At 34.4% G+C, this 16,308-nt stretch overlaps 1 protein-coding gene across 2 annotated transcripts; it reads right to left on the bottom strand.

Moving 5' to 3' along the window:
* Nucleotides 1-311: 311 nt before the first annotated feature.
* On the bottom strand, nt 312-16,068 carry LOC119642659 (fatty acyl-CoA reductase wat). 2 transcript variants are annotated; one of them, XM_038041888.1, is made up of 9 exons: nt 15,835-16,068; nt 2,818-2,889; nt 2,639-2,751; nt 2,314-2,562; nt 1,985-2,240; nt 1,269-1,461; nt 936-1,175; nt 551-808; nt 312-436 (listed from the first exon to the last, which is right to left on the bottom strand). In XM_038041888.1, the coding sequence occupies exons 1-9, from the start codon at nt 16,040-16,042 to the stop codon at nt 346-348; spliced, it is 1,680 nt and encodes a 559-aa protein (XP_037897816.1). In that variant the 5' UTR covers nt 16,043-16,068; the 3' UTR covers nt 312-345. The 2 variants fall into 2 exon arrangements, with proteins under 2 accessions (XP_037897816.1, XP_037897817.1); XM_038041889.1 differs by lacking the exon at nt 15,835-16,068 and adding an exon at nt 5,573-5,726.
* Between the last annotated feature and the right edge of the window lie 240 nt (nt 16,069-16,308).

Here is a 16,308-nt window from a genome sequence, read left to right as displayed (position 1 = left end):
TTTTATTGAAATAAAAACTATAAAATCTTTTAAAAATTTATTTTTCTTCGTATTTTACATTAACCACTTTTCTACACATAAAAAATAATGACATGTTATACAATCTTATACACACATTCGCACCTTGATGCTTTTTCACTTAATAAGCTAAAGAATTAGAAAAGCGTTTAAGAGGAAAGAAAAAATTAAAGAAAATAAATAAATAAAGTTAAAAGTCCAACTATTTTTATTTTTAAGCATTGTTCACTAATAGATTTCATTTTTCGTTGAATAAGAAGTTTTCAATTTTGTTGTTGTTATTTCATATCAATTTCTTTTATGCTTTTCTTTATTTATATAACAATATTAAAATAAAAATGATTTTAAAATTTGATAAAACACCACCAGCACTAGACTATACACCACGAGCAGAGTACAATAGTGGAGTAATTTTAAACTGTAAACCAAAAAAAAAAAAAAAAAAAAATTAGCGAAGAAAAATTTGCATACATTTTTATATCAAGAAAAAAAAGAAAAAAGAATAGAAAAAAGAAAACGCTTTCACTCTTACCGGTCGTGCCGTTTAATCGATTCCGGTATTGTGCTGGGATCATCCTTTACTACATACAATCGTAGACCCACCAAATTAATTTGAAACAATTCAGTCCAGCTTAGCTCGCGCATGTCGAAGGCAAACAGTTGTTTATCCGTTGCCTCCAGCTTCGATGACAGATTGCGCACATTGTCGTTATCGAATTTGAATTCATTTGCGCTAAAATATTCCATTACCGCACAGAATTTATGAATTTTACGGTAAATTTTCAGCATTCTGACAACAAAAACAACAAAAGAAAAAACTAAATTAAAACAAAACAAGTTCATACGTACACACAAAAAGGACAACAATAGAATTCATTATGAACATACAGTAGACAAGGACATACACATCATCATACCTGGGCTTTTTACCGATAACCAACATCAATAAATCCATAAACAAGGCCGGCACCGTGTGATAGAGAAACGATAGTATATAAAATTGCCATTTATATGGTACGACAGTAAAACGCGGATACCAAATCGATTTGCGTAAAGGCAAATCCTTACCATATTTGAAGCCATATTCAATGTAATCACGCCAAGTGGTCCTATTACTGGCATCCGGCACGTAATTATAAATGGGTGGGCTATCATATCTGTACAAAGGTACAAAGGAAAACAGAGAGAAAGAAGGTAAAATTTTTCAATTAATCTTTTCTCTAATATTCACATTTTCTTTGGCAACTTACTTATTTTTGGCTATATCCCACGCACTGGTCAATAAGGCGTTTACACACAAATCGACTGGCACCACATTAGCGCTATTATCTACTTGGCCGCTAAAAACACGTAATACACCTGAACCGATGCCGACTATAATCCCACAAGGCCCATACATATTGTCTATCCATCCGGCTACTGGCTCCCTGTAAGTAGTTATAACTAAAGGTATAAACAGAAATTAATTTCACTATTAGAGCAAATTAGAACAAACATTTCGGATCAAAAATTCTTAAGAACTCCAAAAACTGTTTCATTCGTACTCTTAAAAGTAGGCAACTAATGATAAACCGTTTTATTTCGTTATCAAGCAAAAGCTTTACTTTGCATACTATTTAGGCAAATTTTTGATAAACGCATCTCTTACTGAACTTCTTTTCAAAAAAGTGTTGTTGCCTTTATCACGTGATTTCGCACGAAAAATTTACCTTTCGTTCAATATAAATACTATTTATGAAACATCGCTCCGACTCTATTCTTGCGCAAAGGTCGTTTGGTTTCAGTACTTTAATTGAAAACGAAAATCTTTTAGTCCTGTAATAGAAGATTAAATGCAATTTTCAAGTTTGGTTGAACAAACCACGGAAAATTTGGGCGCAACCCTAAATTGCTAAAGAATTTTCTGGATTGTCATGGTTATGTAATTAATATTGAATTTTTAAATACGGATTTCTAAAGCATTTACCTATGCCTGGACGAAATACGGTTATAGGTAAGTTACCAGCATACTGTTGAACGACATCTTCTGCCAACACTTTGGTGTACGTATACGTATTAGGGTAGTCTTTAATAATGGTAGGCGTTAAAACATTTAGCGTATGATCGTCGAGACATTCACATAATTTGCATGCGTTATCCCCAGATAGGGAAGAGTTATAGAATTTCTCTTCAATATAACGACGATTGCAATGAGCGAAAGCAGTAGAAACATGAACAACAGCCTGATTCGAAAAAAGTCAAAGTTAAACAAAGTAATATTTTTTAAACCTCTTTGTGAAGAGACATCTAACTAACCTTTAGGTGATGAATTTCTTTGGCTAATTTCAAAATCTCCTTAGTACCGTTAACATTAATGGCTATAGCCATTTTCAGTTTTTCATCAAAACGCACTGTAGCGGCAGCATGTATGACAATATTCACCTGTTCCTTAATTTGTTCGCGTTCCGTCGAGCATATACCTAATGCAGGCAGCGAACAGTCACCACTAATAATTGTAATTTTTTCGCGATATTTTGGTTTAAAAGTTTTAAGTTGATCGAAAATCTACAGGCAGAGGATAACTCATTACCAATGAATGACAGTAAAAAAATAAAGAAATTCTTTCTGCAAAAAAACTCACAGGGTCATTAAATATATCATCTAAACGCGTATAAATATCTTTGCCCTTTTTTGAACGTATAAGAAGATAAATTTGTCCAACGTCGGTAACCCTTAATAATTTTTCAATTATTACTAAAAATATTTCAAGATAAAAATTGAAATGAGATTGAATAAAAAAATTAAAAAGAAATCGCTTACTTTTACCAAAGAAGCCAGTACCGCCGGTTAGAAGGATGCCTTTATCTTTATAAAACATTTGCATGGGTGACTCTGTAAATACAAGAAAACATCAATCAAGAGCAAGCAAGCAAAATAATCGTAAACGCGCAATAAGCGCAAATTTTTAAAAACAGTTTTCTATCGTCATCTATTTACCGGCAACAGCAATAAAACAAATAATAACAATGCAAATTGCTAAAGTATGTGTAAAATGTGCAAGAAAACCTTGTTCATAAACTAAATTAAGTTATCGACCTTGTAAACTATCCCAGTGCGTGTTCGATAAACTCTTTCTTCGAACTAACAATTTTGTGTGAGAAATGAATGAGAAGTAAAACAAAAATATTACAGTGACGCTTTGTTCGGTGCTAAGAATATGGTCCACATTCGTACACACCACCGAATGTATTCCGAGATCATATCAAAGCATTCGTGCGTACATAAATGGACTGATAAGCCCAAAATAAAGGAAATAGATCTGTTCGAGATATCTAATTCTAAAAGTTAAAGAAAAAAGAAACTTCAATTTTTACTGCATTGGCTTTGATGTATGCATGCCTAGTAAAAGTGAAGTCATGATGCGATTGAATGTCAACGGTACCGAAGCTGCCTTATCATATGTTAAAAAAGTCTTAATTTTTGCGTATAAAGAACGTAAAAACATAACGTAAGAACGCAAATAGTCAGCGTTCTTTCACGTAATTGCCACCAGAACCAAAACAATCTTACCAGATTCCAACAGAAGAGAAACTTAGCATATACCGGCTTAATGAGAAGGCCGCACAATTAATGATCAATGATTCCGGTGTTTGATGCGAGAAAGAGGGTAAGTTTGTTTTCCCTTGCAATAACGCTAAATGGTGATTGCTTGCACTACGAAAAAAAGATTAACGTAAGCAGGTAGACTGCATGATAGCCATATTGTGCTTTATTAAAAGAAATTGTACTCAGTCGTAATTATGTTGCTTCATTTTTTTGTTACCGAGCTGGAAATGTCACATTTCGTATGTGATAGGATAAGATGTACGAAGAAGAGAACCAATTTTGGCAAAAATAGAAGATTTTTAGATGCTAATAACAGGTGAACATCGTGATCTCATTTATAACAACAAATAGACGGAAGCAGGGTACAAGTGAAGTTGAATTTTCCTCTTGAAAATATTGAGTGGTATCATCAACTAAACCAATCAAGAAGGCCGAATATCGCATCTACCTGAACAAACCTTTGTTCTTGCGACACTCTTACTTTTGATAAATCAGGATACCTAACTGTACCCAACGACCATAGATTAGACTGCGGAAAGATGTCGGCAGCATACTTCGTCTTGTGCGCCAGAAAATGGGAAGGTGGCAATCGCGGAAAATAACAGTCATCAAGTGGTTATATTAAAGGCTGATAGGCGTCCTTTGTGGAAGTAGTTCCCCAATTTTATGCTCCTTTCTTTCAGAGAGATTAAAAGATTGTACATCTTGAAGCACTGAAGGAATTTTGCTTTCAGAGTTGCCTGAATAGGAAACTAAAATAGCTGTAGCACATTAAAGTATCGTCTTGAAAAGCAATTAACTAATTTCACACGATAGCATACTTTCGTATAACCAAAAATTTTGTTCGCCTTAATCGTCTTAACGCATAAAAAATCTTTTTTAAAATTTTATTGTTCGTAAGTAATTTTGTTGATTGTTCGTTATTAATTTTAATTAATATTATTAACTCCTGCACTTCTGCTCTCATGCAAATAGTCTTCGATGTGGTAATGAAACACGTTTTGAGGCCAGCAATATTAGGTTAGGCGATCGCACCGGCTTCTGTCAATATGTCAATAAATGAAGATCTGCAAAAAAGAAGCTATACACGAACAGAAAGAGAATGCAAACGTCTTGCGCTTGAGTTAGTGTGTGGTAGTGCCAGTGATGACTGTGCATCGATTGCTTTCTGCAAACGAACGTAACTAGTGAACAAAAATGCTTTATTTAGCATTTGGTCAAGACAGGAAATAGAAATCTTGGCGGCATAATGGCATAGGATTCTCATATCTCGCAGACCACGGATAGTGGACATATATCTCACCCTGAACGAATCAGGTTACACGAATGACAATATGGAGAGGACCTCAAATATTTATCAAGCGAAAATGTTTATCTTTCTCCAATTCCGCGAAACCCTACGCTTCATGAACCACCCGCCACTCACTGGAACTTGGGATCTCTTCAATTTGCTTGAGGACAACTTGGAAGCATCGTGGGTCTACTTCCTAAAACGTCCTCGAAGAGAACCTAGTTTATAGAAAACAGTGCATGTCTATGTTCACAGATATGCAACAATGTTTTCATAAATTATCAATATTTCGATTTACTTTCCCTGCGTTTAATGCCTTCATCTATTTTATGTCTTTTTTCGTGAGTAAGCTGTTTTAAACTGAAAGGGCTCTTGTGTAAAAGAGTGCCAAAGGACGAGTAGGTAAATTGCTGCCATCATTAAAATGATAAGTAAAAATCAATAAATTTTCAACGCCTGACAAGCAAAACAACGGGCAACAATAGCGACGACAATATTTGTTTACTTAATTCCGTGTGTTTATATTCTCGCATGCGCCCACATGAATGGATATATTCGCGCTATGCACATATCTGCACGTAAGTAGCTATATGTTTACGTTTATATGACTTATCACACTTCAACACATCGTCATATTATTCTTATCATTTCATCGTCAACATCGTCAGCATCACTTACACATACAAGAGATGGGCATTGTTCAAATGCATTCTGTTGTTAACAAGTGGTATAAACGACTAAATTTTGTCTTTATGCATATGTGTATGTGCACGAGTTTTAAAACAATATGCATCGTAGTCTTAATTTCTTACAGTACCGCTCTTTACCTTTCTAAACCTCTCACCCACTTTCTCTCGTTCTCTTACACACACACACACACACACACACATACATACACACACACATACACACACACAAAAGTTTTTCTCAATCGCTTAAATCACATTAATCCGAACAATCACTGAACCAAGCCAACCCCTTTGCATACGTTTATCAATCTATTCTTCATTTAGAAGCGTTTTGTTGCTTAACTGCTTGTAGATACTTACTAGGCATTCATGCACACATGCTTGTATGCCTGCATGCATGCCTGCACGCCATGCTTACATATCAAGTGGCGAGAGTGTGAATCTTTTAATAGCCAATCAAAGTGTTTAAAAATCTCTTCAAAATCGCAAACACAAAAAAAACTTTCCATATTTACATATATCGAATGCATATAAAATGTTTAAACTACAATAACAATAATAATAACAGCTACAACAACAACAACAACAGCGATAATAATAATAAATTCAAGCAACGACTTAAAAAAAAAATTTCCTGTACATCTAAGTTGTTGAAGTGTTAATAAAACAAAAAACAAAAACTTTGGTTGGCATTCGTGTGCATTGACGTATGACTGAATATCTATAATACGGTTTTTTAACATCTCTCCATCATATATCAACCTAGAATGCAGAGCGACGGATTAAGTTTAACAATAACGACAACAAACACCAAAAATTTACAAAGCGCTCTTGCAAAAACTTACACTTTACCTACGAATGATTACATCTCCGGAATAAGTTCTCTCTGCTCGTTACCATTGCTTACGGACTGTGAGGTCTGCCATACGCGGGTTTAAGCCATCTAAAAAAAAAACTACTTTAATGCTGTCTAAAATCGTCTTCTATTGAAAAAGTGCAAAAGTTATTCCTAATATTTCATGAAATGTTTTGAATTCATGTTTTTCTGCACATGTTTCAACCTTAAGCAACTGCTTTAAATATGAACGCTTCATCAAAATCTTTAAGCTTTATGTAGAACATGCAGTCGTTGTAGTAGTTTTGGTAAGCTGTGTTTTCTATTTATTTACGACTTTTCGGTAGAAAAACTTGGTTCTTTTAAAGCACCCACGTTAAGGAAGAATGACCAGCATTTTTCAACAGCATTAGGGTTGAAGAGGTTGTTCGATTGTTTCGCTTTTCCAGATGCAATAATTTTGCTTGTTTACATATCCAGAAAAACTAAAATGTACCTCATTGCCTTGCACGACTGCAATTCCGGCCAGCAATTCAGTACGCTGTGCGAATAGGTGCATCGCATTGTCGGGGAAAAACCTTGAAAGGGCGTTCCGAATGGAAAATTGCGAAGCTACACTGTGATCAAAATGGAGACCGAAGGATGGATGGTGAGGCGGATAAAGTAATGGAATTAAGGCCAGTATATAGCAAGAGCTAGAGGAATAAATTTATGAAAGAGCAACTGAAAGGTCGTACCGCTTAACGAAGCATGGGTGCATAATTGCAACAATGAAGCATGAGTAGCAGTAGTTGCACCACTATGCTCATGTGAAAGAACATATAATATTTGTTCGCCTAACGCAAACACCTGTAGCATTAGAGGAATTTCACAAAGTTGGCAAATTGTGTGAGAACTTGTTAGACCTTTTAGCTAACAAAACGTCACTAGCTAGCTATAGAATAACAATTGTTCTTCTTTGCGAGTGTACTCTCAGAAGCTGCTTAATAAATTCGCGACCAGAACCACATTGCCACACAATTCATACACTTCCGTCTATATGACGAACTTCAATTAATTTCGCCAGTAAATTGCTGCATAAGCTAGATATTGATTGAAAATTGCAACAAAATAGCTGTCTGTTGATGTTCACCAAAAATATACAGTTTTTAGCTTACTCGATGTACAGTTTCATGCTTTTTCGACGGTTTGTGCTCACTGCATGCAATTCAAGGGAAATGATAATTTCGTTGTATTGTTACGAACTTTGCTTTTACTAATACGGTTCGCATTAATAAATCATGGATTTCTTTTATTTACAATCAATTTCGTTTGGGAGGTTTACTTACAATTTATTTCGGCAATTCCCAGCTCAAATTTTCTTTTTCGACCTGTCTGCCTTTCTCAAATGTTCCGATTATATACATTTTTACAAACATATTACTATTCATGGTACTAAGTTCATGGTGCCATTTTGAATCCGTTAAACCGCTTTTCCGCTAATCTTTCTCGTTGGCCGGCGGAAATATATTTTCTGAGAAAACCGACTAGTTGGAATAAACGGGATTTGGAATTTCCGTAACAGTATTCACGTTCCACACGTTTCCACAACGTAATGAATGTAAGGTTTTCATTTTGACCCGACGGGAGAAAGCCAAGCAAACGGATAGAATTTTTTTGTTTAGGAGTTGTCCAATCTCTAAATTTTTAAACCGAGACACATCCGCGATAAAGTAAGTCAGGTTAGTTCTTTAAATGGTTCAAAGCCTATTGTTCGAATCGGCGCACTTTAGCGTTCAAAAAATTTCAATATAATTGCAATTAAATTCGCAATTATTTCATGTTGTTATCGCAATCGCGATGATCGTTAAAGGTTAATAGGGTTCATTTGCGGGTTTTTTGCAACATCACAATATAAAAATTGAAACGCGTAGTTTGTTTTGCTTTACGGTTTGTATTATGCCCACACAGCTTGTTGGTAAATAAACATAAGAGTATTGTTTAACTGTTTAACGAAAAGCAAATATATTTACGCTTAGCGAATGAACTTTAATTTATGTTAATTAACAGTAAAATTTTATTGATTTTGTCTAATTATCCAGAAAGAGGGCAAAGCGCTCCTAACGTACAGCTTGCACACTTGTTAAGCAGAACGTGCATTAAATAGTAATAGCATAAGCAAAATAAATAAGAAAATTCAACTCTACCATAGAAAATTTGGAATAATGTACAGCTAAATAGTGTGAAAACACTTAAGAAAGTTGTAAAGGGTTTTCGGTTATCATTACATTACACAAAGACACGCCTCACAATCAGTTGCAAACCCGATCCTGATCTAAGAATTAAACTAAATATTTTTTTTTTCGTTATATATTTAAAGCAATATATTTGACCATTCTCGATTTTTCCAAACGCATAGAAAATGCCAGAATAAGAAACCCATGCTATGCTAATCAGTAAATTTTACGAACTTTCTATTTTATTCTGCTTTTGATGTTTCATAGAAGTTATGGAAGAGTATACGTAACACACAAGCAATAAAGAAAAATAAGGGAAAACAGGACGCGACTGGTCGTAACTTTGAGCCTAGTAACGATCTACAAGTACAAGGCCAAGAAAGGTGCTTAAGGATATGGCTCAACTTTTAAATAAATTTGCAAGGAACCCGTTTTGCAAGCCAAGAGGAAGCCTTCCGTCCAGTTAGAAACAGTTTTGAGATCAATTACAGAACATACGCTTTCAGGGATCACTTATCGCTTCATTGGATCATTGAAAATATCTACCACGTGCTTAGCCCACGTTAACGTTGCTACGAATATCAATTTGTCCTTTGTTTTTCTATGCTTGCACTAATTTTTTAGAGAGAATGCATTAAAGCCAAACAACTCATTAGCACAACTTTTTTCTCTTACATATTTCATAATCTTTATTACAGAAGATTATATTACTCTATATAGTTCGCATCTACCTGTTCTAATACTAACATACAGCATAGAGTCGTATATCCTCAAATTGTTTAGATATTTAAGCGAAATTATGCTTAGTTGCAATACCTTGTTGTCTCTTGTTTTTTCTTTCTTTTCTTCTTCTTTGTTCAGATTATAACCAGATATACACATTCTTTTGTTTAGTTTAGTTTGTATTTTGGCTTCGTACATAATGTTATCACTTAATTGATGAATTAATTGTGGAGTTAAATTTATTTTAACTAAGGAAATGACCGTATAACGAATGCACATTTGACGGATCTCTGCTTAATACGCGTGCTTTCCCTATGCCGAATCTATATTAATTTCTAATCTTGATATCTCTGTACCAGTCGAAAATTGGGCTGAGTATTTTCACGGTTATCAGCTGCAAAGCTTTTGCATGTCGGCAAGGGCTTACGGACCCAACGCCCAGCTTGGATCTACACTCGTTGCGAACGTGTCTCTCAACTAAAAACTTTGGTTTTTCTCCTTTTCGTTAGCTACATATAAATTTTTTTCGTTAATTTTCCTTCATTTTTTTTTACTTTTGCATAATACCTAACATAAGACTTATGATCGCTGATTAGTCATAAAAGAAAACAATATGTGTTTTAGCTATATTTGTTTTGAATGCCGAAGAAATGGTCATAGTAAAACAGTCGGATATCAATTTTTTTATAAAACAGGAATGTTAAGTCCCCAAAGGCACACAGTAAAAATTCCATTTGGGTTGTGATGCCTTCGTGATGTTGCTCAGAATACAGCAGTTGAAGTCATTTCTTCTGAATTTCATGTGAAAATAGATAAATAAAACTAAAATATAACCAACCAAATCGAAATGATCAGCATAAAGTTTGAATTTGATGGCGGAAGGAGCGTCTGCGCATAAATTGCCTTTAAGCGACCATAAATGCTGTCTAGAGACTAGATTAGCGAACTATAGAAATTAAAACTCAAAATATAAGGCATTAGACTGGAAACACACAGTGTTTTCTAATGTAGGCATTCTTTTCGGAATGGTTTGGCAAAAGGGCAAAATTTCAATGAAAAAATTCACTTCGCGTTATTAACTTTATCGCGCATATGCTAGAAGAACCAAACAATCTACTAAGTTACTAAAAGAAATTGATTTTTTGGGAAGAATTTGCAGTGGCTTTCCCAGTTAAGAAAAGCTCCACCTATCCATCGCTTTACACGATGGAAAGCTTTCTCATAACATTGTGTAAATCGAAAACAGCCACGGATGTGTTTTTAGTCATTTGCTGGACATGAAATGGAGTAAAACATTTAATAAAACATATAAATGGCATCTTAACCGTGTAAAACATAAAAAGAACGACTCAATCTCTAAAATGGAAAATATAACACAGAAGAATCCGTTGCATAATAATTAATACCAATATTTTTTTAAATAAAAAAAAAAAAAATGACAGCAAAATAAACGTTTTCTATATTTATTTATTTATTTATTTTATTTTTTGTTTTTTTTCAATATAGTTTGTAACATAATTGCTACGAGAGAATAATGAATATGAATGATTTAGAAGTGAAGACCTGTGAAGTAAAAATCGCTCTTTTTGATGTTCTTTTTTCGACAATTTTGATTTTGGCATATAGAAGGCATAGCGTGCAAAGCGTAAGCCAAGTTTGTTTGCATAGGGTCTATGACATTTACAAGGGCCTGAAAAGACTTTATTTTTTTTTTGTTATAGATAAAGTAATAAATGCCTATGTGCTATCTACGAATGATTACATTTCGCCCATTGATTATGCACCAAGAGCGGTTAAGATATCATCTTCTCATTGTTCTTTTTCTCGGATATCTCTTATTTATTATTCGCCATCATCCGTTACTTACTTTGCGTAACTATAAATTAGTATAAACCATTCTTTTATTTCTAAGTTTAGTCGTTCAATACAGTTATCCGATTTTACTATCCTGCACGGTCATTCCTACAAGTATCAAAACGATAGGGTAACATATGGTTCAGTCTTTTAGTGAAAGAGTTTCAGAGATTGTATTTCATTTTTTTTACCAAATCGCTGTTTTGCTCGTTTTTGTACCTAGATCCGTCATCTAAAGTACATTTATTTAAAAAATCATGATCTCGACATCACCAGGAATATGAGTGATGAGCAAAGGAATCGAAGAGTCTTAATATTCTTGAACGCTCGCCTGGTTTTTGCTGGCTTCTAAGATCATTTAGTAAAGAAAACTTTAACAAAATTAGATTAGTTTTATTCAAAAGTATTAATTTAATGTCGGCGAACATATTATTTGCGTTTGATTTTAGTGCAAGGCTTCCGGCCCGTAGCAAACTCACGAATATAATGACACAATTTTTCTCTTGAGATAAAATATGTGACTTAATACAAAAGTTATTTAATTCTTGAGGACAAGAAAAGAATTATAACAATTATATATGTATTTGTTTTCTCCCTTTCTTTCTTTTTAACAGACAATGTACGAAGTTATCAACTAAATTATCATAGAAGACACTCTTGCGCGGAAATAACATCACTGAGCAAGCAGCTGACAAGGCCCATTCTCACTAAAGCGATTTGAATCGATTTTCGCCTTAAGAGAAAACTTAAAGAAAGATGTCAAAGTTATTCTGGAAAATGCTATAGATCTTCTTTTTTTTTACGATTGCGTAAAAAACACGTTGCGCTTTGTTTTAATTGCGATACCTCTATGAAACAGCATAATTTTTGGAAAAATACATAAAATCATTTTAGAAGATGCTGTGAAGCTAGTTAACGTAAAAGTGCGTAAATAGCAAGTCTACGATCCGTTGATTAAGCGCATTTCAGCAACTTTATATGTACCTTAACTATTTAATCAACTCGGCTTCGTTACTCGGTGCCAATGATAGCCTAAAATCTGTCATAAATTCTTTGAAACGTTTTGTCAATGTTCGTTATTAGATAACGTAAGAGAAAACGAAACTTACAAGTTTTGATATTGGCTAGTGCGCCAACGTTGCACTAACTTAATGGACAGCAGGTGTAAACAATTAAAAATAAAAACATAACATAATTTCGAAACTATTTGAAAGAGATGCCTGTCAGGCCTGGACAAGTCTGATTACATCAGGTGTTTCTCAGGCACTCACCTCAGCTAAAATGAGAATGGTGTCGGAGTAGCCAATTTATATGAAAGTGAAAATTTTTTTTATAATAGTATAATAATAACAACTTCGAATATACTTAATTTTCTATCTTTTCATCCCTCCAAAACAAAAGTGTAATAAAACGTTCTTTTAAGCTGGTGGAGTAATCTTTCTTCTTAACATGTCTTTTGCACATTTTGTAAATTTAGTAGGCATTACCTGCTTGCGAAGCCATCGCTTTACAAAAATATATTACGATATTTGCAGCTTCATTACAAGTCCTGCGTAACTAACATCAGCCCAAGTCCGAATATAGCTTTCTTGCCCAGTTGTCATGACTTTCCCTCTTTTTTCACCGTTTTTGTTCATGGAGCAATGAGAAAATAGCTGGGGTTAAAATTAGTAGAACGATCTTAACAGTGAGAAAATGAAAAAATTTCAGTAGTTTTTCCCCTACAGAGATAAGTATAGGAAAATGAATTAAATATATAAAAAATTTCCACCAACATTAACAAGCAATAGTAACCTAATTGAGAATATATCTGTAAGCAAAAAAAGAATGTTTTTCTTAATAACGGTAGATAATTGAATTTATCATAATAGTTATATAAAATGGATCAGAAAAAGGGACTTAGGGCAATAAGAGAAGATTAACACTTTCAACGTCGATATAGAAATATCTTATATTTAAACGGATGGCAGCCCTGCACCATTTTTCTCCCCTTTCAATCTAACACAAAACAAACTATCAGGACAGAAGAGGATCACATTTCCATTACCTGCTTTCTGGGCATAACATTAGTTTTTGATTCCTTTAGCTTAACATCTTAAAGTCCATTTACCTTCTTCCCTAGCACCTTCTGTAACGTATCATATGACTTTCTTCTTTATAAAAACCAGTTAGTTAAGAGCGATGAGGTCGTCGTACATAGGAGATCTTTCACAGGTATTCCTTCAAGGTTTTTTATTATTCCTTGCTGAGAATGTTCCAGTTTTGGGCTATGCTGACGATCTGGTCATTTTCAGTTCTCACTCTGATGCACAGATACTTTGCAGTCCGCCGTTGATATTATCTCCTCTCGCTTTGAGTCTCCAGTTACTAAGACTAAGGGCGTAGTTTTTTCAAAAAAAAAAGGACAGACCATATTGTTACTCCACTGCTCATTTATGGTTCCAATACACCATCTGTCAAGACCTTTGACCTTTTAGACTTTGGGCTTTAGTCTTTTAGGCTTTACATTCAAAACTCTTTTCTGCTACTCACATTGACAAAATTATCAAACAAAGTTTGCACCTAACTAACATCCTCAAATTCGTTTGTGGCATTTCGACCCTCCGTGTATAGATAAACTATATCCTGGGCTATAAAACCAAAATTAGAACACGCTCTCTCGGTCTTGTTGGACATTTCATCTATGATGTTCTGAAGTTATCCAAAATTCAGTGGAACTGGCTTCGCCTTGCTCTTAGTGCCATGAGATTCACTTGCACACTAAGCTTAGAACAGAAGGCAAATGTTACGTCCCTACATAAAAGATTTCGTTTACTCGCCAATTTTATTTCCAATAAAATTTTATCCAAACAGAATGATCCGACATTACCCTTCATTCATGACTTTCTGTCATGCAACTGTTCTCGTTCCTTTTTTGAAATTGTTGTTGACAAACTCAATAATTACAATATTCTAAGAATTGATGTGCATAACTTATTCAAAAATCCTTTTGCGTCACAGTAGTGTCAGCGAGTAATAAAATTTCTGCCTGTAAAAAATCGCCAGTTACTCTTGCAGAAGCATAACGCCGTTACTCGATCTTGGTTAACGCTATATATAAAAATTTCTCAACAATCTTTACTAATGGATCTAAATCTGTCATTAGAAGCCGCGGCCTTTGACTCCCAAATATTAGTATCAAAGCTTATTTTTCAAATCTCTTATGCAGCTCTGTATTTTCGACTGAATGTCTTGCGATCCTCTAAGCCATCTGCTTAGCGAGTACTTAATAGCAAAAGAAATTCTCCCATTTTCTCTGGGTGCCTTGCTGCAGCCAATATAGCAGGTTAGGGCAATCCACAAGAAGTACTAGTCTTTTCTTGGCAACAGCTAGAATAACTCAATTCATGCTCGTCACTTAGACTCTTTATGTATCCAAAAAAACGGGACATTATTTACCTTATGAGCATACCCCTTGAGATGTTTGGCTACACGAGATTCAATGAGCATGTCTTCAAAACTACCATAGTCAGCAGCCACTGCTGTTCGTGTTTTTACGCTTCGCAAACTATCTATATGTGGTCTCCATGATCGCACAATTTTTGACAGCTTGCATTCACGAAATTTGGCACCTTACGCCGCTATATTCTCTTTTTTTGAAGCTTGTCAACAACACATATAAATATTCACAGCCAAGCTATGAATCTACTCCTTCAGATACTCTGTGAACTTGGCAACTTTTTAGCTCTTTTATAAGGCACTTCCGCACACCTGCTCTCCATGACTTCTCACACTACGAAATGAGCTCTGCGCTCAATTATCTTGTAATCATTTGAAGTAGAAAAAATCCCAACATATTTCACCACGAACAAAGTAAAACAAGGAAATTAATAGAAATTCGGGAAAGATGAAAAAAGTTTAAGTTACATGGCGAATGTCGTAACACGCATAGTATATGTGTACATTTGCATACATTTATATCAACTTTATTAAGGTCCGAACGAAGAACTTCGGGTTCACATTGAGCGTCTTTTTACTCAACTCAGCAAGTCATCTGTTGTTGTTTTACTAACTCGCAGAAAAAGAAAAATATTTTATTTCAGAAGAGCGAATAGATCGTTTCTTTGCTTCGTGTTCATTCACTTTCATCTATTGTCTGCCGTCGATAAGATCACGCTTTGGTGATCATACAGCCCCAAGTGATTCCAATGTGTAAAAACAAAAAAATCAATCCTGTTTATTTCGATGAACATGAAAAAGAGAAATAATTTCCCTTGACTCTAACCCTTAACGAAGCAATTCATTGCGTGAAAAATTCTTACCGAAATCGATCAAACAGCGTGATTGAAAATATATAAGTAAAAGGATGTATCGATCATTGCAGAGTTCCAATAGTTGAGAAAAGAAATCAAAATTTTGAATATATATTATGCTGTAGACTGCGTTCAATTCCACGCAATCGGTTTAAAATGGGCGTACGGTTTACCCACATAAATAAATAAATAGTGATGCAACTTCAAGAGAAAACCAAACTTTCCATACATTTCCATTTACTTTAAAGCTTATTTCATTAGCATTACTATTGTTGCTGTAACTGTCTCTCACTTATTTTATGCATGGTTTTATTGGCGCGTCTGCACTTACCTTGGCTTGCAACGATAATTTTTTGATTATCCATTATTGATACTGCTACCGGCGTTGTCGGTGCTGTCGTCATCGTTGTTAGTGCAGCACTATTATTCGACAGTGTCATAGCTGGTGTTATTGTAACCGTTTTTAACGTTGTTGCATAATCCTTTATGTGTTGTTCAAATTGAATTTCTGTCGACGTTTGTGTTTGCAATTCATTCATTATGGCGAATTTTTGTGATGTTTGTATTTGCTGTTTGAAAAAGGAGCCAAAAACAATTTTTTTGTACTAATTAATCTTTTTATGAACTGCGGCATTTAAGGAATAATTAAAAAATTTAACATTTAACAACTATTATTTTAAAAAACCAAAACGGAAAGCAAACGAAAGATTAACTTTTACTTAGTTGAAAAGTTGAAATTAACGCATAAATAAAATATTAAATAAATTGAAAATGAATAAATATGGTCGCCACAAAGTTTTAGCTA

This window comes from Glossina fuscipes, unplaced genomic scaffold, assembly GCF_014805625.2.
Source record: "Glossina fuscipes isolate IAEA_lab_2018 unplaced genomic scaffold, Yale_Gfus_2 238, whole genome shotgun sequence".
In the NCBI taxonomy this organism is placed as follows: Eukaryota; Metazoa; Arthropoda; class Insecta; order Diptera; family Glossinidae; genus Glossina; species Glossina fuscipes.
The sequence above is the reverse complement of the archived record's forward strand: the minus strand, read 5'-3'. Positions and strand labels throughout refer to the sequence as shown.

Bases quoted from the DNA above. Each gene is read 5' to 3' on its own strand.
- LOC119642659 (XM_038041888.1), bottom strand. From the start codon at position 16,042: ATGAATGAATTGCAAACACAAACGTCGACAGAAATTCAATTTGAACAA. The intron at 2,890-15,834 runs GTAAGTGCAGAC...TTGTATTTACAG, and splicing joins AATTATCGTTGCAAGCCAAG to AGTCACCCATGCAAATGTTT. The intron at 2,241-2,313 runs GTTAGTTAGATG...TTTTCGAATCAG, and splicing joins AAGAAATTCATCACCTAAAG to GCTGTTGTTCATGTTTCTAC.